The sequence below is a fragment of the Salvelinus alpinus genome, chromosome 32 (assembly GCF_045679555.1).
Source record: "Salvelinus alpinus chromosome 32, SLU_Salpinus.1, whole genome shotgun sequence".
Lineage (NCBI taxonomy): Eukaryota > Metazoa > Chordata > Actinopteri > Salmoniformes > Salmonidae > Salvelinus > Salvelinus alpinus.
Genome location: NC_092117.1, coordinates 22,863,913 through 22,888,329, shown reverse-complemented (window position 1 = coordinate 22,888,329; position 24,417 = coordinate 22,863,913). Strand labels below are relative to the sequence as shown.

The window sequence follows — 24,417 nt, the reverse complement described above, 5'->3', positions numbered from 1 at the left end:
GCAGGGGTTTGCCACCTCAGGATCAGGGGTTTGAATCCTCAGGAGCAGGGGTTTGAATCCTCAGGAGCAGGGGTTTGACTCCTCAGGAGCAGGGGTTTGCCACCTCAGGATCAGGGGTTTGAATCCTCAGGAGCAGGGGTTTGCCACCTCAGGATCAGGGGTTTGAATCCTCAGGAGCAGGGGTTTGAATCCTCAGGAGCAGGGGTTTGACTCCTCAGGAGCAGGGGTTTGCCACCTCAGGATCAGGGGTTTGAATCCTCAGGAGCAGGGGTTTGCCACCTCAGGAGCAGGGGTTTGCCACCTCAGGATCAGGGGTTTGAATCCTCAGGAGCAGGGGTTTGACTCCTCAGGAGCAGGGGTTTGCCACCTCAGGAGCAGGGGTTTGCCACCTCAGGATCAGGGGTTTGAATCCTCAGGAGCAGGGGTTTGCCACCTCAGGATCAGGGGTTTGACTCCTCGGGAGCAGGGGTTTGCCACCTCAGGATCAGGGGTTTGACTCCTCAGGAGCAGGGGTTTGCCACCTCAGGAGCAGGGGTTTGACTCCTCAGGAGCAGGGGTTTGCCACCTCAGGATCAGGGGTTTGACTCCTCGGGAGCAGTGGTTTGCCACCTCAGGAGCAGGGGTTTGACTCCTCAGGAGCAGGGGTTTGACTCCTCGGGAGCAGGGGTTTGCCACCTCAGGATCAGGGGTTTGACTCCTCGGGAGCAGGGGTTTGCCACCTCAGGATCAGGGGTTTGACTCCTCAGGAGCAGGGGTTTGCCACCTCAGGAGCAGGGGTTTGACTCCTCAGGAGCAGGGGTTTGCCACCTCAGGATCAGGGGTTTGACTCCTCGGGAGCAGTGGTTTGCCACCTCAGGAGCAGGGGTTTGACTCCTCAGGAGCAGGGGTTTGCCACCTCAGGATCAGGGGTTTGACTCCTCAGGAGCAGGGGTTTGCCACCTCAGGATCAGGGGTTTGACTCCTCGGGAGCAGGGGTTTGACTCCTGAGGAGCAGGGAGAACAGGGGTTTGCTGTGTAGCCACATAAGGTGGTGGCACCCAAGCCCTGTACAATGAGATCAATACCCTCCACTGGTAGATGAGGACGCACCACAAAACACACCTTTCACAAGATCTGAGTCAAGTTGCACTGTATGCACAGGAACAGGAAAAACAAACAAACATATCCCACGAATTAGTGTAGAATCACCTGTATCCAGTGGCGAACCTACATTTTTTGCAAAAATAAAATGGAAATAAATATGTGCATATATTTCTTGGGGGGGGTTCTGGGGGGGGGGGGGGCTTGCCTGTTATGTATGTTATTTTGGCATTAATACTTGTCACACATCAGTTTGCAAATAATGTTAAAAAATATATATATATATATATATCATTGAGTTAATAAAGCCACACAAACATGGTCTCTTTTTTGTTTTCTTGAGTAAGGCATCTCCAAAATGCAGGTGTTTCAGCCTAGCTCAGTGCGTTCTGTGGTGGTGGGGCTGGTCAGCAGAAAATAGGAGCATTGGCTCAGTGTTCTGTCACTCATGAGGACACATGTCATCCACCTTTAGTAAGGGTAGACATCAAGAATGTGAGCCCTTTGGGTCCTGCCATAGACTTAGATTAGAAGTGCCCTTCCAAGAAGGCTCAAGGTCGTTGGCCACAGATAAAATGATTTCAAATCACATATCTACAGTAACTTTGATTGGACTGATTGGATTTACTTTCAAAATCTTAGCTAGCAGTCATTATAAATCAAGTAGACAATCTACTGGCAAATCCTTTTTCATCCTTGTTATATGAAGAGAAATAACGAAGAGAAATTGTAGATAAAACGTATCGGTGCTCATTGGCCATTAAGATTACACAACAAGTCGGAAATCGCAAATTCAACAATGAGTCGTTTAGAAGGAGTCAGTGGCTAACTGCAAGCGTTGCAAAGAAACCACTAACGTTAGCCTGCTATTCAATGGAGTGGCTGTGTTTTATTCCAGAGTTCCCACCATGAATCCAGAGAAAGCCAGACTTTGTTGACAAGGTTTGATGACAAAATTTGCCACCTTCACAAGTTGAGTCGTATGTATTGTATTGCATGCTGCTGCATAAATGATGTAATAGAAGAGAAATGTATACTGTAGCTAAGAAAGTAATACTAAGTGTATGTTTTGTAGTAAGCTGTTAGTAGCCCATGTACCTCACCCTAATCATTTGGTCTGTTTTCACCAACGTGGTATTGTAAACACATTGTTCGTGGCCCGGTGTCTGCTTGTTTGGCTACTTTTTTGTACAGTTTTGACAGTGCTACTGATAGTAGTGGTGGTGCTTAGCTTGCACATGCAAATTCTGCACACACAACATTCTATAATAGAATTGTGTTATTTGAGGTGTCAAATTAAAAGCTTATTTAACGCGTCAAATACTGTTATATTACGGTATCTTTTCTGACACGCAAAGACCCAAACGGCGTTCAATGTGCCTCACCCTAATAATTTGGTCTATTTTCACCTCTTAATTTCACCTACTGTTCTAACTTGGTGGTGCACATTTAGCCTATAACCTGTTTTAGAGAAATGTAATCATCGAATATTGTAAGAGCCTTCATTGTCTGTTTATATGCCCCCTTTACTTATCCTACGGTTCTGACTTCTACAGGGAGTACACTGTAAGAATGGCCCATGTTCTGAATTCTGTTGCTGTTCAAAAGTGCTGACCAAATAGTTATATTGACTACGTCCGTCGTCGCTTGCTCATTGTCTTAATCAAAATTACGGATTGCCTCTTATCTGTTTCTCATCCCCCTATGCCATAGTTTGTACATCTCAATTGTCAGTAGAAACCACATTTGTTTAAGCAAGTCTGCCATATCAGCTATGTTTTTTTTAAAGGCAGTAAATGAGGCTGAATGAACTGTTTCGCTGCCAGACAAAGCTCAGCTGAAAGCCAGGTGTAACAGTGGTAAGGCTTTGGGACTCTGCTGTTGGGACAGCTTTATGTAGGCCCTATCAGTTTGTGGGCACCGTTTGTCACCGTTATAGTGCAATTAACATATTGTTTAGTGTTGTGGCTTTGCTGGCATGCTAAAATAATTCCACAGAGCCTGTGTCTCACAATATTTTGACTGCCACTTTCTCATCACGTCCTACCAGGGAGAAATAACCTTCAGAAATGTACACAGCACAGTCATAAGCAGTGGCTTTTTCAAAACGTTCTGCAGGCTTCTCAAGCTGAGATAAAGTACTAGGCCTGTAACTGTACTTTTGAGTTGCCACCAGAATTTTTAGCTTTCAGGACATTCATTTTTCCGGTGTCCCTTACCTTGACAATAGTTACAAACTCTAATTAGATCATTTCTAACTCATATGCCACGATCAACCTTAGGAAAACATTGATCTGCTCCCAACGTTGAAAACTTTTGGCGAGGGGAGAAGTACTCTGTACTTTTTTATAGCTAGCTTATACTGTTCCATCGGTCATTTTACCAACTCAGTTTGTATTAATCTGCTCTATTTCTAGTTGTAGCATTATATCTCGTCGCTCAAAACTTAAACCAGCGACACCTAGTGATGCAAATGGAGTAACAAACTGTAGCTCTCGAACAGTTAGGATTCCTTCCTCAACTAGTTTGGCTTTTAGACTGGCTTTCATAATATCGTTCAATCCAATATTGTAGTGTTCAGTAATCTGTGCCATCTGCTCTTTGGTGCACTGCTCCAAAAGTGCTTCAAATGGGCACTAAATAAACTTGTCTAGATTACTAGCAATGATGAAATTAAATGACCAATTTCGATTGAGACAAGCCTACACAACTAGGGCTGGTACATGGTTGTCCTTCACATTAGTGTAAACTAACTCAAAATGGAACCTCCCCGGCCCCATTCTAACTAATACGCCTATCTAACTGACTATCTAATCTCAACCCTAGTCTTCGTGCAGATACTGGCAGGGGGTATTTATGCACTGGTTCCATCAAAAACAGAAAGACAACCGGAAACCAGTGACTGATCTGAATCCAAGGAAGTGCTCCAGAGGCAATTTATCACAAATTGGTTCTACCTGCAGTCTCCACGATACTAGAGAGAAAACAAAAATGGTCACTGAAACCTACAAGGGGATATGTGGTCCTACCAACTGAAGTGGCTATCCTTACCAAATCAATGTAACAGCACCTAAAACCCCAGTGATTAGGAAATAGGTACAAACAAATGGCTTTGTAGGCCAACACCCAGGGAACAAAAGCTGCTTCCCTTCCAGAATCCACCAAAACAAAACCCCTAAAGCCTACACAGTTAAGGAAAAACCCTGAAAAAATAAACGCTCCCAAACTTCAGCTTTGATACTCCCAAGCTTTGGCTTTAACGAAGACTGCCAAACAAATAGCACCACATTACACTTGAAGAACTGTAGCAACACAGCTGAACCCAATCTAGCACCAATTACTACCCCTACACGGTGCTCCAAGCTAACCATGCACAAAACAGGGAGTCCTAACCAAATGCCAAACAAAACAAAATAGCCAATTTTACAAATAACATACTACCAAAACTGCCATATAAGCAAAATCTCCAATTGGTCGAGCCCCCACTGTGTTACAACATGACTCATAGTTCATAATAAAGGGAGATTGCGCATGATTTAAATGTAAAAAGTGATATATTTATTAAACTAAATATAAAAATGGAACATAAGCTGTGGACATCTGTAGGACCAGTAGTATGTGGAGCAGGTGTTGTACGGTGGGGGGAAAAACTCAGCCTGCCAGTCAGGGAAGAGAGAGAATGTTGGATGATGTGGTCACCCTTTATAGCCTGCAGACCAAGCCTGCCCAGGTGTGCCAAATCAACTGACCATCCTCCCTGCTCTGCCCACTAGGCTCCTGCAACAAGTGGACTACCAGACAGGAGATCACAGCAGACATAGGTGGAGGGACGTCACAGTAGTGAGTGTTGCAACCGAGGACAGATGATGTTTACACGCTTCAGCACTCGGCAGTCCCTTTCTGTGAGCTTGTGTGGCCTACCACTTGGCGCCTGAGCTGTTGTTGCTCCTAGCTGTTTCCACCTCACAATAACAGCACTTACAGTTGATCAGGGCAGCTCTAGCAGGGCAGAAAATTTGACGAACTGGCTTGTTGGAAAGGTGGCATCCTATGATGGTGCCACATTGAAAGTCAATGAGCTCTTCAGTAAGGCCATTCTACTGCCAATGTTTGTCTATGGAGTTTGCATGGCAATGTGCTGTGGCTGAAATAAACAAATCTACTAATTTGCTTTTGTATATACTGTATAGTGTAGATAGATAGATAGATGATAGCTAGATCTTTCTCTGGAACAGGGGTGTCAAACATATACCATTATAACAAATTTGCAGGGCGCCAATGGGCTAAGACCAAATGTGACCCCAGGGAAAAATGAGTTTGACACCTCTGCTGTAGAATATGACAGTAGCCTAATCAATATAGGTTTGTTTAATTACAGGATAAGGATTTTGCTGTTATAATGGTGTGTGGTAACTGTTGCCAAATAATGACATTAACATACACTGAACAAAATATAAACGCAACATGTAAAGTGTTGATCCCACATTTCATGAGCTGAAATAAAAGATCCCAGAAATGTTCCATGTGCACAAAAAGCTTATTTATCTCAAATTTGTTTACATTCCTGTTAGTGAGCATTTCTCCTTTGCCAAGATAATCCATCCACATGACAGGTGTGGCATATCAAGAAGCTGATTAAATAGCATGATCATTACACAGGTGCACCTTGTAGTGGGGACTATAAAAGGCCACTCTAAAATGTACAGTTTTGTCACAACACAATCTCACAGATGTCTCAAGTTTTGAGGGAGGGTGCAATTGGCATGCTGACAGCAGGAGTGTCCACCAGAGCTGTTGCTAAATAATTAAATGTTAATTTCTCTACCATAAGCTGCCTTCAACATTATTTTAGAGAATTTGGTGGGAACGTCTAAGCGGCCTCACAACTGCAGACCACATGTAACCACGCTAGCCCAAGACCTCCACATCCGGCTTCTTCACCTGCAGGATCCGGATCGTCTGAGACCAGCCACCCGGACAGCTGATGAAACTCTGGGTTTGCATAACTGAAGAATGTATGCACAAGCTGTCAGAAACCGTCTCATGGAAGCTCATCTGTGTGCTCGTTGTCCTCGCCAGAGTATTGGCCTGACTGCAGTTCGGTGTCTTAACCGACTTCAGTGGGTAAATGTTCACTTTCGATAAACCACTGGCACACTGGAGAAGTGTGCTCTTCATGGATTAATCCCGATTTCAAATGTACCGGGCAGATGGCAGAATTATGTTGTGTGGGTGAGCGGTTTGCTGATGTCAATGTTGTGAACAGAGTGCCCCATGGTGGTAGTGGGGTTATGGTATGGGCAGTCATAAGCTACGAACACAATTGCATTTTATCTATGGCAATTTGAATGCACAGATACCGTGACGAGATCCTGAAGCCCATTGTCGTGCCCTTCATCAGCCACCATCACTTCATACAAGCATATCGCTACACTGACAATAACATCATGTGAATGTGACCAATACATTTTTATTTGATGTTTCAGCATGATAATTCACGGCCCCATGTCGCAAGGATCTGTACAGTTCTTTGAATCTGAAAATGTCCCGGTTCTTCCATGTCACACTTATTTTACCATGTCAATATCTATTTGTTGTCAATATTTTGTTGTCAAACTGGTGGCAGTTGCGAAACAAGTAAATAGTTGGACGAATTGCAGAGGTAACTGAAAACAATACTTGTTAATTAGATGCTGTTTTCATTAATTAGGCTGTTTTCTCTTGAACCATATGGCCTGTCTACTAGAAACTCATAGACAATATAAACATAGATATAAAAACATGAATACTATATATGAATACAATTTTTAAAAGTTATTCAAGTATAAATTACCAAAGTTATGATAGATTGCCATAGATTTTCTGTTAATTACTGACGAATCCAGTAACTTTGGTAAATTATTGGTAGCTTTGCAACCCTAACCGTGAACAAAGAGGTTGTCAGTTCAAATCCCAGGTGTGAGGGAGAACATTTCTTTGCGACCATCAGGCGAAGTCCTGACAACTGATACACAGAAATGTTCCTGCAACATTCCCATGAAAATGCCTAGAACATCAATATCTTATATTTTAAGAACATGGCAACCATGTTCTGTGTATGTTGAGTGTGATGTTAATCTCTTGTGGACAGATTCCAGTGTAAACAGGAAGTGACAACTTTCAAGAGAATTTTACTTCTGGGTAACAAAGATTAGTGTGATGTTGATGGTATGTTCTCCTAAACCACAGAAAACTGGAAACACAAATTTTCATGCAACGTTACCATGAAACTTGCCTAGAACATTGATATATTATATTCTGAGAACATGGCAACCATGTTCTGTGAATGTTTGGTGGGCTGCTGATGGAATGTACAACTAACCCACAGAAAACTGGAAACATGAATGTTCTTGCCACGTTCCCATGAAACGTGTCTTCAACAATATCTTAATATCTGAGAACTTGGTAACCACGTTCTGGGTAAGTTCTATTTTAAGGGAATGGTCTCTTGGAAACAATCCTTGCACGTCACAGGAACATTCCTATGAAAACGTTAGTTAATGACCTAATGAGACTCTTAAGGGAACAGTTTACTAAAGTTGTGGAAACGTTTGTTGTTAGCTGGGTAGGGGAGTTCTTCAAACTGCTGCGAAACTGGCATATTCAGGACTTCCCAGAGAGCCACGAATTAAATATCCCATTAATAGGGTATGACTTTTAGGGAGCAAATATCTAGGTTATTTCTCTAATTATGGATGTTAGTTAAATTGCCCCGATGACGCAGGATGTCTCATCTTGGAGACTGCCTCCGTTTCCAAGCTCGTTTCCATGCACCGCCTTCTAACAACATGGCGCCAGTTTACAGCGGTGCTGCCTTCCAAAGGGATGCCAAAAACCGCGCCGTAAGAGGAAAATATGATTGTTGAATGTAACAGTTAACTACAAAAAGTATAACGGTACCGTAGTAATTATAAATAATACTTGTGCTCTTTTCATGTAAAATTCTGGAATTTGCGTGCAGCAACAGTTTGTTAGTGACAGGTTGCGCATGAGCCCACCTGCCGGAGAAACTGTGACGACGGTGGATCAATATGAATCTCCTGAACCTGACAATATAGTGGACGATATCCTTTGATAGAGACCTGCAATATTATGCCCTATTCTTCGACAGCGAGGTAACGACTAAACGTCTCCGTAGACTCATTGTAATGCAATAAACAACTTTCTCTTTAAAAAAAAAGCTCACTCTATAATGAATGAAGAGAATTATGCGCAATCAGAGGTGGAAAGGGAAAAGCTCCCTCCAATATGCCATACGTCACCAACTATGGTAAGTGCAAAATTGTTTACATTCAATCAGAAAATGCTTACAACTTGTTGCTGTAAAATATAGTTAATAATTTGAGGTCTTTTCTGTAATGTTTTTTCTTACACAATATTTCCTTTATTCAACTTCATCCTAAAGACATTACTGAACTGGCCCAGTCAAACAATGTGCAGTATTTATTTTGCAGTATGGGCTACTATTATAATTTGTTATTGTCAGCATCCCTACTATAAATGGCATTATAAACTGGGTGGTTCGAGCCCTGAATGCTGATTGGCTGACACCGTATACCAGGGGTATGACAAAACATGTATTTTTACTGGTCTAATTATGGGGGTAACCAGTTTATAATTGTAATAAGGCATCTTGGGGGTTGTGATATATGGCCAATATACCACGGCTAAGGTCTGTGTCCAGGCACTCCTTGTTGCGTCGTGAAAAAGAACAGCCCTTAGCCGTGGTATATGGGCCATATACTACACCTCCTCAGGCATTATTGCTTAATTCTCCTGTGGAACAAGATGCTTAGTGAATTAATTCACAAAGTAAGTGGACTCAAGGACTTAAAGTATCAGAATAGGACCTATACCAATAATCCACACAGTTTGGTGAACCAGGATATTTGTCATTGGAAAAAGCATTGACATTTGTTCCCCAACAGTCCCCCTCAAAAGAGGGACATTGAAGAGTTTTTTTAAAGGGGCAATCCGCAGTTGCTACATCCGTTTTTGGACTTATAAATTCATTGATTCTTGAAGAATATAACTTGTAAATTCCTCATGAGCTTAGCTCAACTGTCATACCCCATCGGAACCCAAAATATAAGCTTGTTTGAATCCAATGTTTGTAAACATTGTACATGTAAACAAACAAATGCTTAACTATAATTTTTGTATCTTGGATGGTCAGTCCTTGCATCAAAAGCTTTGTCTATGAATTTAAGAGTGGTTAGATTTCTCCAGGCCAATCCCTCAACTTTTTACCGTACAGAGGCGGGTGGGACCACTTTGTTATTGTTTTTACTGCGGATTTCCCCTTTAACTATCCAATACGGAACCCATAATTTTTCATACTAATGTAGGCATAATGTCTGGAAATGTCATAATGCTGCTTCTCGCTCTCTTGCTCTCGCTTTCTTTCTCCCTCTCTCTCTCTCACCCACACACACACACATTCCCACCAACACACTCATCACACGGTAGCATCATTGTGGTGATCTAGATAGTAAACGTCCTGGAAGAGCAACATGGGAAGAGATTTAGGAGTGAGGCAGACTTTTCCACAGACACAGACGGTTATTCTCTCATAAAGTGCTGCATTTTGGCACAGCCATGAATAACAGAATAGAAGGACAGGAGTGGTCGAGGAGGGGGGGGGAGAAAAGGAGGGAGGAGAGTGATGTTTTTATCCAGATTTTAGGGTTGTAATATAAAGAACAATTCTGTAATTCAGAGGAGAGGAGCCACACCAAGAATCACTTAGCCCGTGATACAGTATGTGTTATTGTGTCACATCATCATTTTCAGACTAATGTAGGCCTAATATCTGGAAATGTCGTAATGCTGTTATGTCTCTCACACACACACACACACACTAAGTCCAGTCCAGCCTGGCCCTGTGTGTCATTACACATAATGCTGAACACCGCAACTGCCTTGTGTGTCTCCCCACACTATAAATAACACATTATTCCTGTTTTTCCTCCGTAAACAAAAACATTATTGGATCCTCTGAGTCCGCTTGGGAAAGGAAATGTTTAACAGTTTAAAAAAACAAAAACAAATGCACACTAAAAGCAACACTAATAAAGTTTAAACAAACTAAGCAGTTATTCGAACGCATGGAAAGTATAACCCAGAAGTTATAGGCATTTCTGGTTATTAAGGTTGTTAGGAGAAAAATGTGACCTTATTATGAACAATGGGTAAACTACAACTCTAAAATCAACTGAAAGGTTTGTGTGTGTCTAATGTATGTGTGGTGTGCATGCGCGTACTGTTATTTTTTTCTTTAAGAGCGTGTCCCGTGTGTTGGTAGAGCATGACACTTACAGCGCCAGGGTTGTGGGTTTGATTCACTTGGGGGACCAGTACAAAAAAATAAAGTCTTAACACTAAGTACTGTAAGTTGCTCTGGATAGGAGTGTCTGCTAAATGACTAGAATGTACAAATGTAAATGCATACTTCTTTAAGAGCGTTTTAATAGGAGAGATGGAGAGATGATACACACTAGGTGTATCTCTGTGTGGCAGCCTCTTTTTGTATGTTAATGGAGTGTGCTGTTTGGAGATATTGTTCCTGTCTGTGTCTCAGATGAAGAGTTTGTTTGATCTGCCCTTTTGTACACACGAATACTGAATTAGTTGAATAGAATCCATTGGATCGAATTAGACAACGGGATAAGGGGGAGGAGATGTCTTTTATCCCTCTGAAATTTAGCATCTACCATATTCTACTGAGGTGCAGTTTTTTTTATATAGATGTCAGTTTGATTAGCACAAACTGAAATGTTTTTGAAATTGTGCTAAACAATAGTTTTTACAATATGAGACATTGGAGACAATATTACTGTCTGTATCAGAGTAACTCCATGTGGAGTGCTAATGGCATAATCAGGGAAGATTTTTATGGATGTAATTCTAATCTCAGTGATCTCATTAGGATTGTCTGGACTTGAGAAGTCCCCCTCCCTCTCTCTCTCCCTCTCTCCATGTCATCTGTAAGACATGTGTTTTCTCCCCCTCCTCTTCGTTCGGTGGAGAGTTTTAAGGTGTCAGGACCTGCTGCTGTGCATATGCTGTTAGTTGGCCCTCCTCTCTCTCAATCTGTCCACTGCACTCAGTTCCTACCTCCCACCCTGTCTGCTCTCTGCTGCTAGGAGACCTCACCTTGCTGTCTGGGCTACCAGAACAGTTGGCTGTAGGCATTGGTGAGAGCAGCAGCAAGAAATAGGAAATTGACATCATATATATTTTCTAAACTGGTTGTCGGATTCACCTTGGGTGGAAAAATCACCTGGGCCACTTAACTGAATGACAAAAATGCCAATTATATGATATGGTATTCTATCCCTATGATTCATGAGTCTAATGTGTGGGCCTAATAGGGTTTCCTCTGGCAAAGGATAAAGTGCAATTATTCCTTTTCTATTCACAAAAAAACGGTAGCGGTAGTAGCAGTGGTTAGGATAAATAATGTTGGCAAAAATGGACTTACGAAAACAAACAAATTATGAATAAATAAATAAACTTCTAACAAGAAATTTAACTCAATCCAAAATCAGGATTTGGGCTGAGGAGGCAAGGGGTACAGCCTAACCACATGGGGACATTCTCCCCAACAGAGTTTACAGAACACTGGCAGAGCCAGGTAGAAATACTTTGTGCCACTTCCTGGGCTAAAACATAGCCATAATGAGCAGTGGTGCACAACTGGTTGAAATCAATCATTTAGCCAACACAGTGGCTATAGAAAACTCTAAAAGCAGACTAACTAGTCTATCATGGCATCACATTCATAGGTGTGTGTACATTCACACGTCCGCGTGTCCAATTGGAGCTCTGAGAAGCAGCAACAAACAAGAACACACACAGTAAGCAACCTAAATAAATGCACAAACTGAAGGAAAATAACTTCACTTGATTAACAAACATAGGCTAATGACAAGAGGGAAGTTTAATTTCCTGTGTTTTGTATCATATTGTACAACAGCTGATGTACCTAACACTGTAAAAGTGTGACTTTTTTATCAGTGTTATTTCCTGATATTTGCTGGTTTAAAATATAATTTACACTGGATCTTCTAATCAGCAGGTTTTGCATGGTTGGACATCACCAGGCGGTATAAGTTAATAGACCAATAACAAAGAGTTCTAAACCTCTCTACCAATAACAGATAGTTTTCACTCCCTTAGGCCCCTCACTCAGACTACTCCCAAACAGTCTTAGAAAAATGATTGCTTGAGAAAGTGTTTTTTTGCTAAAAAGCTATTTTGGTTTCTTTTTGACCATTTCAATGGAACAATATTACAGTAAGGTACCTAGTTACCCAGAAATGATTTCATATTAAAATAAAAATGGCTGCATTGGGCCTTTAAGTCAAGAGCACACAAGGGAGAGCAGGGCTTGAACTTGAGCATGCCTGTCACCATCACAAAGTCATTCTGGAGCAAAGTTAATCTCTAACTCCTATATGAAATGTTTCCCAACAGCACAAACTGTAGCAGGAGTTCCATGACTCCATAGCTGTTAAAGTGTAAGACTCAAAGGCCCTTTGAACTCTGAGCCCACTACAAGAACACACAGGCATACATACATAAGACATTGTCTTCAGTTTTCCTCCCATAATGATGTAATCTTCTACAGGATTTGGGGCGTGGTGCGAAACAGCCCTTTCCCTCCCTCAGCACGTTCATCTCCTCCCTTAACCAGCGGAGGGAGACGGGAGGACGGTTCAGCATGGGCACAAACCAGTGTCTACCAGGTGGACGACATGGTGAGTTAACAACACACTGTGGTGGTCTACAAAGACACTGGAGAAACGTAGCCCTTGCGTATCCTACAAGAATCTCTCCTCTTTCCAACCAGATTCCTGATGGGCTTCCCTATACTCACACAGAAGCTGGTCTCTCCACTGGATACAATGATATGTCACTCACCACTGTACAGCAATGGAGACATTGTTTATTTAGTTAAATGAAAAAATGACAGTATATCAAAAAACAGTTGTCAGGCCTGCAGTGCACACTAAATCTATTTAGTCACCGCTGTTACTGATGCCAATATAATTATGCGAACATCTCTGTCAAATGAAAGCCATATGAAGGCTTATTTTCATGGCGTATACATGTTGGTGGAGAGGAACCATGCAGCAGGAAAACATTTCCAAGCATTTGTCATTTCAAATGTAGTTGTTTAGATTCCTTGCCTGATTTATTGTTATGCACAAACTATATGATTGCTCTGCCATTTATGCAATCAATATGTTCCATCACTTGATATTTGTGTAACCTCACTGAAATTGAAACTTTCAGTTTAACATTTTCTTCCTCTGATCTTCAAATGAGATTTCTATGCATAAAAGGGTTTTGATAGGAAAACAAAAGTATGGGCAACATGAATAGGATGAGATGAGATGGGTCAGCTATCTGAGGTAATGATGGACGTCATCAATTGTTATGACCTGGCAACACCCAGCAGAAATAGTTTAACAACTTCATTGTGTCTTCTTGTGAGAATGCTGTCATTAGTCTGAATACACTGTGGTCCTGGCCTGTTAGGTCCTGAAAAAGATTGGTAGAGACAATAATGTGTCCATACTTAACGGAAAGTCAGCATTGGTTAACTAAGGTCATGCAGTGAATGTACTATGTGATTACAGACTGATTGGGTCGAGTTTAATTAGTGTTGTTAGTGAAGCCAGTCTGAGCAAGTCGCAATCTAAGGATCTCGCAATCAAAGCCTTGTGAATCATGTCCATTGTGGAAGCTATGTATGTCGTCTTTGCAAGCAGTAAAAATATATTTACATATCTGCCACAGTACACAATAGTCATGTGTATGATACTCTGTGTAAAGGGAACTAACTATGTGGGTCTTGTAATTTCCCAGGGAGGGAGCTACCTCCTATTTGCAGTGATGTGAGGCAGAAACAGAGGATCTCCATCGACACACTTCCCCCCGAGGTGAAGGCCCCGTTCCCCTCTGAACCTGTCATCCCCCTCCGCACTAAGACCATCAAAGAGTTCCAGTGAGTAACACCACCTCTCCCCATGACCTCCATTTGACCTTGTAACAGTGAGTAACATACCTTATGATCGTCACAACTTCCCACTGGGCACAGACGTCATTTCAACGTCTTGTTTTGATTTAAATTTGGTAGAGTTGTCAACTAACGTAAATTCAACATGAAATAACATCATGTCATTGGATTTAGGTTAAAAGTTGGGTGAAAATCTTTTAAACATGTCCCTTACATTGATGACTGTTTGCAAATCCAATCAGTTTTCCACGTTGATTCAACATCAACACATTACATTTTTTTGTTCAATTGACGTGGAAACAACGTTGATTCAAACAGTTTTTGCTCACTGGGCTATGATTCGCTATGACAATGATTTATTGATGGATTCCTTCCACTGTGTTGCAGGGAAGACATGGAGCTAGCCACAACCTCAGGGGACTGGAGGGATGTGAGGGATTTCTACCTTACCACCTTTGACTCCTTTCTAGAGATCAATGCTGCCTTCAAGGTAATGGCTCTTGAATTGGCTCATGCAGGCATTTTGTTATTATGTTGTGAGTTATGCTTTCCCCAAACATACCTTATCAATTTTAGAATATTCCAAACCCTTTGGTTTAGTTCCTCGTATTAAATTATTGATATTTGCAGCACCTCTTTCTCCATTGTGAATTCTCTTAAGGAAAGCATGCAGAGCATGTGTTCTGGAAAGTGTTATTCATGAGGAAACCAACGGTGCATAATGTAAGAGAAAAGCTGCATTCGGAAAGTTCTGACCTTGACTTCTTCCGAACTTTATTACGTTACAGCCTTATTCTAATTTTATTTTTATTTTTTAACTCATCAATCTACACACAATACCCCATAATGACAAAACAAAAACTGCTTTTTTGCAAATTTATAACAAAGAAAATCCAGAAATATAATATTTACATAAGAAGTTAGACTGTTTACTCAGTACTTTGTTAAAGCACCTTTGGCAGCGATTACAGCCTCGGGTCGTCTTAGGTATGACGCTAAAAGCTTGGCACACCTGTATTTTGGGAGTTTCTCCCATTCTTCTCTGCAAATCCTCTCAAGCTCTGTCAGGTTGGATGTGGAGTGTCGCTGCACAGCTATTTTCAGGTCTCTCCAGAGATGTTAGATCCGGTTCAAGTCCGGGGTCTGGCTGGGTCACTCAAGGACATTCAGTGACTTGTCCCGAAGCCACTCCTGCGCTGTCTTGGCTGTGTGCTTAGGGTCGTTGTCCTGTTGGAAGGTGAACCTTCACCCCTGTCTGACGTCCTGAGCGCTCTGGAGCAGGTTTTCATCAAGGATCTCTCTGTACTTTGCTCTGTTTATCTTTCCTTCGATCCTGACTAGTCTCACAGTCCCTGCCACTGAAAAACGTCCCCACAGCATGATGCTGCCACCACCATGCTTCACCGTAGGGATGGTGCCAGGTTTCCTCCAGATGTGATGCTTGGCATTCAGGCCAAAGAGTTCAGTCTTGGTTTCATCAGACCAGAGAATCTTGTTTCTCATGTCTGAGAGTCCTTTAGGTGCCTTAAGGGCAAATTCCAAGCGGGCTGTCATGTGCCTTTTACTGAGGAGTGGGTTCTGTCTAGCCACTCTACCATAAAGGCCTGATTGGTGGAGTGCTGGAGAGATGGTTGTCCTTCTGGAAGGTTCTCCCATGTCCACAGAGGAACTCTGGAGCTCTGTCAGAGTCACTATCGGGTTCTTGGTCACCTCCCTGACCAAGGCCCTTCTCCCCCAATTGTTCACTTTGGCCGAGTGGCCAGCTCTAGAAAGAGTTTTTCTTGGTGGTTCCAAACTTCTTCCATTTAAGAATGATGGAGGCCACTCTGTTCTTGGAGACCTTCAATGCTGCAGAAATGTTTTGGTACCCTTCCCTAGATATGTGCCTGGACACAATCTTGTCTCAGAGCTCTACAGACAATTCCTTTGACCTCATTGCTTGGTTTTTGCTCTGACATGCACTGTCAATTGTGGGGCCTTTGTATAGACAGGTGTGTGCCTTTCCAAATCATCTCCAATCAGTTGGATTTACCACAGATGGACTCCAATCAAGTTGTAGAAACATCTCAAGGATTATCAATGGAAACAGGATGCACCTGACCTCAATTTCGAGTCTCATAGCAAAGGGTGTTTTTAATTTTTAATATATTGGCAGAAATGTCTACATTCCTGTTTTTGCTTTGTCCCATTAGGACAAATACCCATTACCCATTAGGTATTGTGTGTAGATTGATGTGAAAAAAAATAACATTTTTAATCCATTTTAGAATAAGGCTGTAATGTAACAAAATGTGGAATAGGGGAAGGGTCTGAATACTTTCCAAATGCACATAAGGTGCGATCCTTGTTTTGTTGGCATCGAGCAAGAATGGTTCCACACACACACACACACACACACACACACACACACACACACACACACACACTATATGTCCTCACTGCAGACAAGCCCAGGGTTTGGCTGTAGCAAGTGCCTGTTGTTTGAGCTGTCGTTAAAAAGGCCTGAAATAAAAACATTTTAACAATGAGAAACGTAACATTTTCCCCTCCTTTTCCTCCTTTCTTAGAGAGAAGCTAATGCCCCATTTAACACAATCGAGGATTCTGGAGTCAACTCAACATTTTTGAATGCTGTTTATGATGCTTTACTCTGCACAGTAAGTACTGCCAACATGACCTTTCTATGGAAAAGATTATCGTATGACAAAACAAATGAAGTCCTATTCAGATTTTTTACCATGAAAGTGCTTCCTGAAACTAGCAGAATTTGGGTCATATTCATCTGATTTAGAGGTTAACTCATGTTTGTTTGTATTGTTTTAGCCCCAAGACATCCAGAAATCAGTGTTGAAGGGAATCATTAACAGCCTATTAAGAGAATGGAAAGGGTGAGTGCTGCTTTCAATTTATACCTCTACTACCATTTACTGTTACTATGCTACCTGTTGTTACACTGCAGCAACCATTTACCATAAATAGAGCATTGCTTATGAGAACTAAATGACATTCATACAGTTGGGCATCTAATTAAACACAACATTTATTTTCAAATTTGTTGCCACATTGTGCTAGTTTGGGGTAGTCTAAATAATGAAATAGGTCTCGTTAGGCTGACTGTATACATTTTGATTTCATCCTTTTGCTGAAAACGATGTGTTGTGTTTTCAGTCCCAGAACGAAAGATGACCTGAGGGCATACTTCATCTTAGTTCAGGTAACATTTACTCCTTAAGCTAACATCTTTCTAAGTACATGCAGCAGTATGTTTTGTTTGTAAAAGTTTCATTTTATAAGGTATAAATAATGTTTTATGTTTTATGCTTTGTCTTTTGTGTTCAATTCCCTTGTGAAAAAGCTTGGATTGGTGTAAATGCTCAGTTAATCCCCATGTTGTTAAACAGTTAATTTCAGGACAGAAATAAATGGCTTATAATGCTCCCGTCATCAGATTTTTGGTTTCCATTAATCCCTGTCATTTCCTGTGGAAAGTGGGTTATTTTGTGCTTTCCAAACCACCACTGCCACAGGCTTAAAGGGACTGTTAGGGTCCCACATCCCCTGCAGTATTCTAGCCTCTGTAGTACTCTAGCCCCTTTTGTATTCTAGCCCCTTTTATATTCTAGCCCCTTTTATATTCTAGCCCCTTTTATATTCTAGCCCCTTTTGTACTCTAGTCCCTGTAGTATTATATCCCACTGCAGTCGCATGTGAAGTGATACAGAGGCAGCCGTTCTGGCTCATTGGATTCAGTGGCAGGACTTATTTCTGCTCTCACGTCAGTTTTGAAGATAGTTTTGGCTATAGTGCAGTGAGTCTCTGTTTGTTTTGGTGGTCTAAGTGTCTGTGTTTTTCATAGAGAGACAGTAGTTATTGGTTTTGGTCTGATGTCTAGATGCTTATATCAGATGGTAGTGTGTTTTTCTGGTTCAGTATGTCTTGTTTCAGTGTACTGTGGCAGTGGATGTTCTTCTATTCCAACAGTACACTGTGTCTCTGTTCTTCTTACACCTGGGCACTTTTTACTGCAGCAGTAGTTCTGTCTGTTGGTCTAATGCCTAGCTGTACAGTACAGTGGCCAGGTTAAGCAAGACCGGCTGGAATCCTTAGGCCTCCTCCCTCTCCATACACCCCATTGACTCCAGGCGTATGTCAGGCAGTCAGTCCACAGCAGTACTTCAACAACTACTCTCTGTGCCCCGAGCTAGCTGTGTGACTAGAGTCGTTGATTTCACTTCACCTGTTTCACTTCACATAAAATCTAGTAACCCTAGTCCGTCTAGGGAAAATGTTAATGATGTCATTAACTGAAATACTCTGAGTAAGTCTGTACTTGCTGTAACTAACAGTGTAGGACAATTGTAAACAAGATAGGCTATAGCAATTCTGTTTCAATTTCCTGTATATAAGTGTAGGCCTATTCTCTTGTTACACGTTCGTGTAAAGAATGTGGGTGGTTGTTCAACTGGGAGATACACAGCATACGTCTGATCAGCCAGATCCCTGATGTCATGTTCCTTGTTCTCCATGGAGACTGGGTGAGGTCATCCTGGATTGCTGGAATGTCGGTTTCCTGTGTGATGCTGTTCTTTCGGAGAGGCTGAATGTTTTATGGTTTTCGCTGAAGTTCAGTGCATAGTAACCGATTAAATAGACTGGACCATAGTCAGCTTTTAAAGCTTTCTCTTGCCTCTCTTTTCTCTGTATTGGTGCAAGGCAACTTTGCAGTACATTCTGGATTTTTAGTACAGATGACATGTGTTGATTTGTTTTCTAGAACCCTCAGTATTCCAGCACCAGTACCTATGTGATCTATGCCCACCTACTGAGACAGATAGCTGCCCTGTCCGAGGCTGACCACCATTTCCTAGTGCACTGGTTTAAAAAGTAAGTGCAGTCTGCAAAGTGTGTCTTAAAGCCTCACCCCTGCATGGATTCTTAAACATGTATTATTATAAACCATGTGTTTGTTTCACACTAACACAGCCCACAGTTATGAATAGGGGTTGAGTAGTGAAGTATTTGATCTTCATAGAGGTGACTAACACCCAGCCTGTATCCAGTTGAGTAGGCGTTACAATCTCTCCCTGCACGCTGTCACACCCAAACACTACCTAAAGTTCAGTATGGCCTGTGGTAACCTAAACGTAGTGTGTGTGTGTGTGTGTGTGTGTGTGTGTGTGTGTGTGTGTGTGTGTGTGTGTGTGTGTGTGTGTGTGTGTGTGTGTGTGTGTGTGTGTGTGTGTGTGTGTGTGTGTGTGTGTGTGTAACGCTTCCTGTTCCTCGCCCCTCCCCAGACTGTCTCCAAGGCGTTTCAGGCAGCTGGTGGAGCGGTTTCTTCACTTCATCTCCACTCGTCTGTTACCTGCTCCTCCTGATGAACTGCCCCCTCTGACCAGGTGCTCCTGGTGGATCCCTGCTGCCACCAAGGTCCTCGCCCTCTTCAGTAAGTCATGTCCACAACATCAGGAACAGGGTATTTTACCCGGTGTACCCCTGGAGCTGTTCAGTGGATTCTGGGTAACCCCACAGTGCTACAATATGAGCCCTGTGTTATCCAGCATGTGCTGTAAAACCTGATACACATACCAGAGACAAAGTGAAAGTGTCATTGTTCAAGGGAGTTTTCTAGAGCCATCATCCAGAGAGAGGTGTCAGGAGGGCCGGAGGGGTGACGTGGTTTTTCATGCATATAGAATCTCTACCTAGATTCTATCTCGGGTGTAAAGTCATTTAGACATGTGTAGATAAACTCTAATGCCCTTGTATACCCTGTCCCCACCAGATGCAGCTAACAGCATATCCACGCCTCCTATCATGTCCTTCACGGACTTCTACAACATCACCTTGGACCACATCGACATCATGGAGCAGTACCGCACCTGGCAGAGCCACGGCAACTCCAACAAGTGAGTCCCTAGTTTACAGGATCAACACTCGGATCCCATATTCAGGGTCCAGTGTTTTTCCTGACCAGGACATTTTCTGAGCCCTTCTTATAGGCCAAAACTTATTGGTTAAACGTCTTCCAATTCTGAACATAGTTAGGAAGTCCTGCTGGGAAGATTGTAAACCACAGCATGTCGTTTTCCCATTTCCCATATCAGCCAGTGATTGACAGCACATGGTACTGAGAGCAGAACACACGGCACATTAGATATACTTCTCATAAGCTGCACATGTTTTTCCTCTCTCCCTGTGTGTCCGTTCCAAGTTTTTGATGATACAGCTCCCTCTTGTGTGCCATACATCATATGAACAGCTGAAAGTGCTAATGCAGCGCTACTGAAGGTTAGCCTTCCCCAGCTCTCCTCTCGCTGTGGCAACCCTCAGTGGAACAGCTCTGTGAGTCAGAGCCGAAACTCAAAACAGAGCACATCACGCCTCCATATGGTGTGACCGTCAAGGGACACATATTATGGAGAGAGAAGGATATTGCACAATGATTCCTCTTTCTAAAGATGGAACTGATTGTGGAGCAGTCCAGAGACTGTGGGCTACACTCTCCATATTTTATCATCTTCTTCCCAAGTGCATTTTTTTCTTCCTATCTTCTCCTCCTCAGGTTCTCTTTCTGCCAGTTCCCATTTATCCTGTCAACGGTGGTGAAGAAAGCCATCATCCAGAGAGACTCAGAACAGCAGATGATAAGCATGGCCAGAGTGAGACTATTATCAGCGACTATTATCTTCTGTCAACCTTCTTCTATCAACACAGTTGGCCCTGAGCTGTGCATGAACTGAGATGCATATGATGTACAGTGACCTGCATTCATATTAAAACCTTTTCCTTATGTGTTTTTTCTCTATCTCCAGCAAAGCCTGGTGAACAAGGTCTCTCGCAGGCAGAGAGTGGACATGAACCTGTTGTTCCTCAACATCAAGGTACGACGGGCCCAGCTACTCAGCGACTCATTGGATGAGGTAAGACCTCCTAACACACCAAGCGTTGGGTGTGGTCGAGATGTTGTTGAAACACTGTCCTCTGTAAAAAAAAAAATATATATATATATATATCAGTTGAAGTCTGAAGTTTGCATACACTTAGGTTGGAGTCATTAAAACAACTTTTTCAACCACTCCACAAATGTCTTGTTAACAAACTATAGTTTTGGCAAGTAGGTTAGGACATCTACTTTGTGCATGACAAGTCATTTTTCCAACAATTGTTTACAGACAGATTATTTCACCATAATTATCGTCGTTATGATTATTTAACTTATAATAATACTTATAATTCACTGTATCACAATTCCAGTGAGTCAGAAGTTTACATACACTAAATTACATTACACTACTACATACACTAAACTGTGCCTTTAAACAGCTTTGAAAATTCCAGAAAATGATGTCATGGCTTTAGAAGCTTCTGATAGGCTAATTGACATCATTTGAGTCAATTGGAGGTGTACCTGTGGATGTATTTCAAGGCCTACCTTCGAACTCAGTGCCCTTTTGCTTGACATCATGGGAAAATCAAAAGAAATCACCCAGGACCTCAGGAAAAAAATTGTAGACTTCCACAAGTCTGGTTCACCCTTGGGAGCAATTTCCAAATACCTGAAGGTACCACATTCATCTGTACAAACAATAGTACGCAAGTATAAACACCATGGGACCACGCAGCCGTCATACCGTTCGGGAAGGAGACTCATTCTGTCTCCTAGAGATGAACGTACTTTGGTGCGAAAAGTGCAAATCAATCCCAGAACAGCAAATTACCATGTGAAGATGCTGGAGGAAACAGGTACAAAAGTATCTATATCCACAGTAAAACGAGTCCTATATTGACATAACCTGAAAGGCCGCTCAGCAAGGAAGAAGCCACTGCTCCAAAACCGCCATAAAAAAGCCAGACTACGGTTTGCAACTGCACATGGGGACAAAGATCGTACTTTTTGGAGAAATGTCCGCTGGTCTGTTGAAACAACAAAAATAGAACTGTTTGGCCATAATTATCGTCGTTATGTTTGGAGGAGAAATGGGGAGGATTGCAAGCCAAAGAACACCATCCCAACCGTGAAGCACGGGGGTGGCAGCATCATGTTGTGGGGATGCTATGCTGCAGGAGGGACTGGTGCACTTCACAAAATAGATGGCATCATGAAGAGGAAAATTATATGGATATATTAAAGCAACATCTCAAGACAGGAAGTTAAAGCTTGGTTGCAAATGGGTCTTCCAAATGGACAATGACCCCAAACATACTTCCAAAGTTGTGGCAAAATGGCTTAAGGACAAAAAAGTCAAGGTATTGGAGTGGCCATCACAAAGCCCTGACCTCAATCTTATAGAGAATTTGTGGGCAGAACTGAAAAAGCGTGTGCGAGCAAAGAGGCCTACAAACCTGACTTGGTTACACCATCTCAGTCAGGAGGAATATTCCAAAATTCACCCAACTTGTTGTGGGAAGCTTGTGGAAAGCTACCTGAAACGTTTGACCCAAGTTAAACAATGTGATGGGAATGTGATGAAAGAAATAAAAGCTGAAATAAATTATTCTCTACTGTTATTCTGACATTTCACATTCTTAAAAAAATGTGGTGATCCTAACTGATCTAAGACAGGGAATTTTTACTCTGATTAAATGTCAGGAATTGTGAAAAACTGAGTTTAAATGTATTTGGCTAAGGTGTTTGTAAACTTCCGACTTCAACTGTGTGTGTGTGTGTGTGTGTGTGTGTGTGTGTATATACAGTGGGGAGAACAAGTATTTGATACACTGCTGATTTTGCAGGTTTTCCTACTTACAAAGCATGTAGAGGTCTGTAATTTTTTTCATAGGTACACTTCAACTGTGAGAGACGGAATCTAAAACAAAAATCCAGAAAATCACATTGTATGATTTTTAAGTAATTAATTTGCATTTTATTGCATGACATAAGTATTTGATACATCAGAAAAGCAGAACTTAATATCTGGTACAGATAACCTTTGTTTGCAATTACAGAGATCATACGTTTCCTGTAGTTCTTGACCAGGTTTGCACACACTGCAGCATTGATTTTGGCCCACTCCTCCATACAGACCTTCTCCAGATCCTTCAGGTTTCGGGGCTGTCGCTGGGCAATACGGACTTTCAGCTCCCTCCAAAGATTTTCTATTGGGTTCAGGTCTGGAGACTGGCTAGGCCACTCCAGGACCTTGAGATGCTTCTTATGAAGCCACTCCTTAGTTGCTCTGGCTGTGTGTTTCAGGTCGTTGACATGCTGGAAGACCCAGCCACGACCCATCTTCAATGCTCTTACTGAGGGAAAGAGGTTGTTGGCCAAGATCTCGCGATACATGGCCCCATCCATCCTCCCCTCAATACGGTGCAGTAGTCCTGTCCCCGTTGCAGAAAAGCATCCCCAAAGAATGATGTTTCCACCTCCATGCTTCACGGTTGGGATGGTGTTCTTGGGGTTGTACTCATCCTTCTTCTTCCTCCAAACACGGCGAGTGGAGTTTAGACCAAAAAGCTCTATTTTTGTCTCATCAGACCACATGACCTTCTTCCATTCCTCCTCTGGATGATCCAGATGGTCATTGACAAACTTCAGACGGGCCTGGACATGCGCTGGCTTGAGCAGGGGGACCATGCGTGCTCTGCAGGATTTTAATCCATGACGGCGTAGTGTGTTACTAATGGTTTTCTTTGAGACTGTGGTCCCAGCTCTCTTCAGGTCATTGACCAGGTCCTGCCGTGTAGTTCTGGGCTGATCCCTCACCTTCCTCATGATCATTGATGCCCCACGAGGTGAGATCTTGCATGGAGCCCCAGACCAAGGGTGATTGACCGTCATCTTGAACTTCTTCCATTTTCTAATATCTGCGCCAACAGTTGTTGCCTTCTCACCAAGCTGCTTGCCTATTGTCCTGTAGCCCATCCCAGCCTTGTGCAGGTCTACAATTTTATCCCTGATGTCCTTACACAGCTCTCTGGTCTTGGCCATTGTGGAGAGGTTGGAGTCTGTTTGATTGAGTGTGTGGACAGGTGTCTTTTATACAGGTAACGAGTTCAAACAGGTGCAGTTAATACAGGTAATGAGTGGAGAACAGGAGGACTTCTTAAAGAAAAACTAACAGGTCTGTGAGAGCTGGAATTCTTACTGGTTGGTAGGTGATCAAATACTTATGTCATGCAATAAAATGCAAATTAATTACTTAAAAATCATACACTGTGATTTTCTGGATTTTTGTTTTAGATTCCGTCTCTCACAGTTGAAGTGTACCTATGATAAAAATTACAGACCTGTACATGCTTTGTAAGTAGGAAAACCTGCAAAATCGGCA

General features: G+C 42.3%; 1 protein-coding gene across 1 annotated transcript in view; it reads left to right on the top strand.

The window, feature by feature from the left end:
- Positions 1 to 7,715: 7,715 nt before the first annotated feature.
- The window catches only part of LOC139562379 (probable E3 ubiquitin-protein ligase HECTD2), a 45,817-nt gene continuing 29,115 nt past the window's right edge, over positions 7,716 to 24,417 (top strand). The window contains exons 1-12 of the mRNA XM_071380068.1: positions 7,716 to 8,389; positions 12,752 to 12,881; positions 13,996 to 14,134; positions 14,534 to 14,636; positions 16,714 to 16,803; positions 16,970 to 17,034; positions 17,315 to 17,360; positions 18,921 to 19,030; positions 19,441 to 19,589; positions 19,929 to 20,052; positions 20,709 to 20,805; positions 20,959 to 21,066. Coding sequence (XP_071236169.1) covers positions 8,312 to 8,389; positions 12,752 to 12,881; positions 13,996 to 14,134; positions 14,534 to 14,636; positions 16,714 to 16,803; positions 16,970 to 17,034; positions 17,315 to 17,360; positions 18,921 to 19,030; positions 19,441 to 19,589; positions 19,929 to 20,052; positions 20,709 to 20,805; positions 20,959 to 21,066 — 1,239 coding nt within the window. The 5' untranslated portion in view covers positions 7,716 to 8,311. The remainder of the gene's footprint in view (positions 8,390 to 12,751; positions 12,882 to 13,995; positions 14,135 to 14,533; positions 14,637 to 16,713; positions 16,804 to 16,969; positions 17,035 to 17,314; positions 17,361 to 18,920; positions 19,031 to 19,440; positions 19,590 to 19,928; positions 20,053 to 20,708; positions 20,806 to 20,958; positions 21,067 to 24,417) is intronic.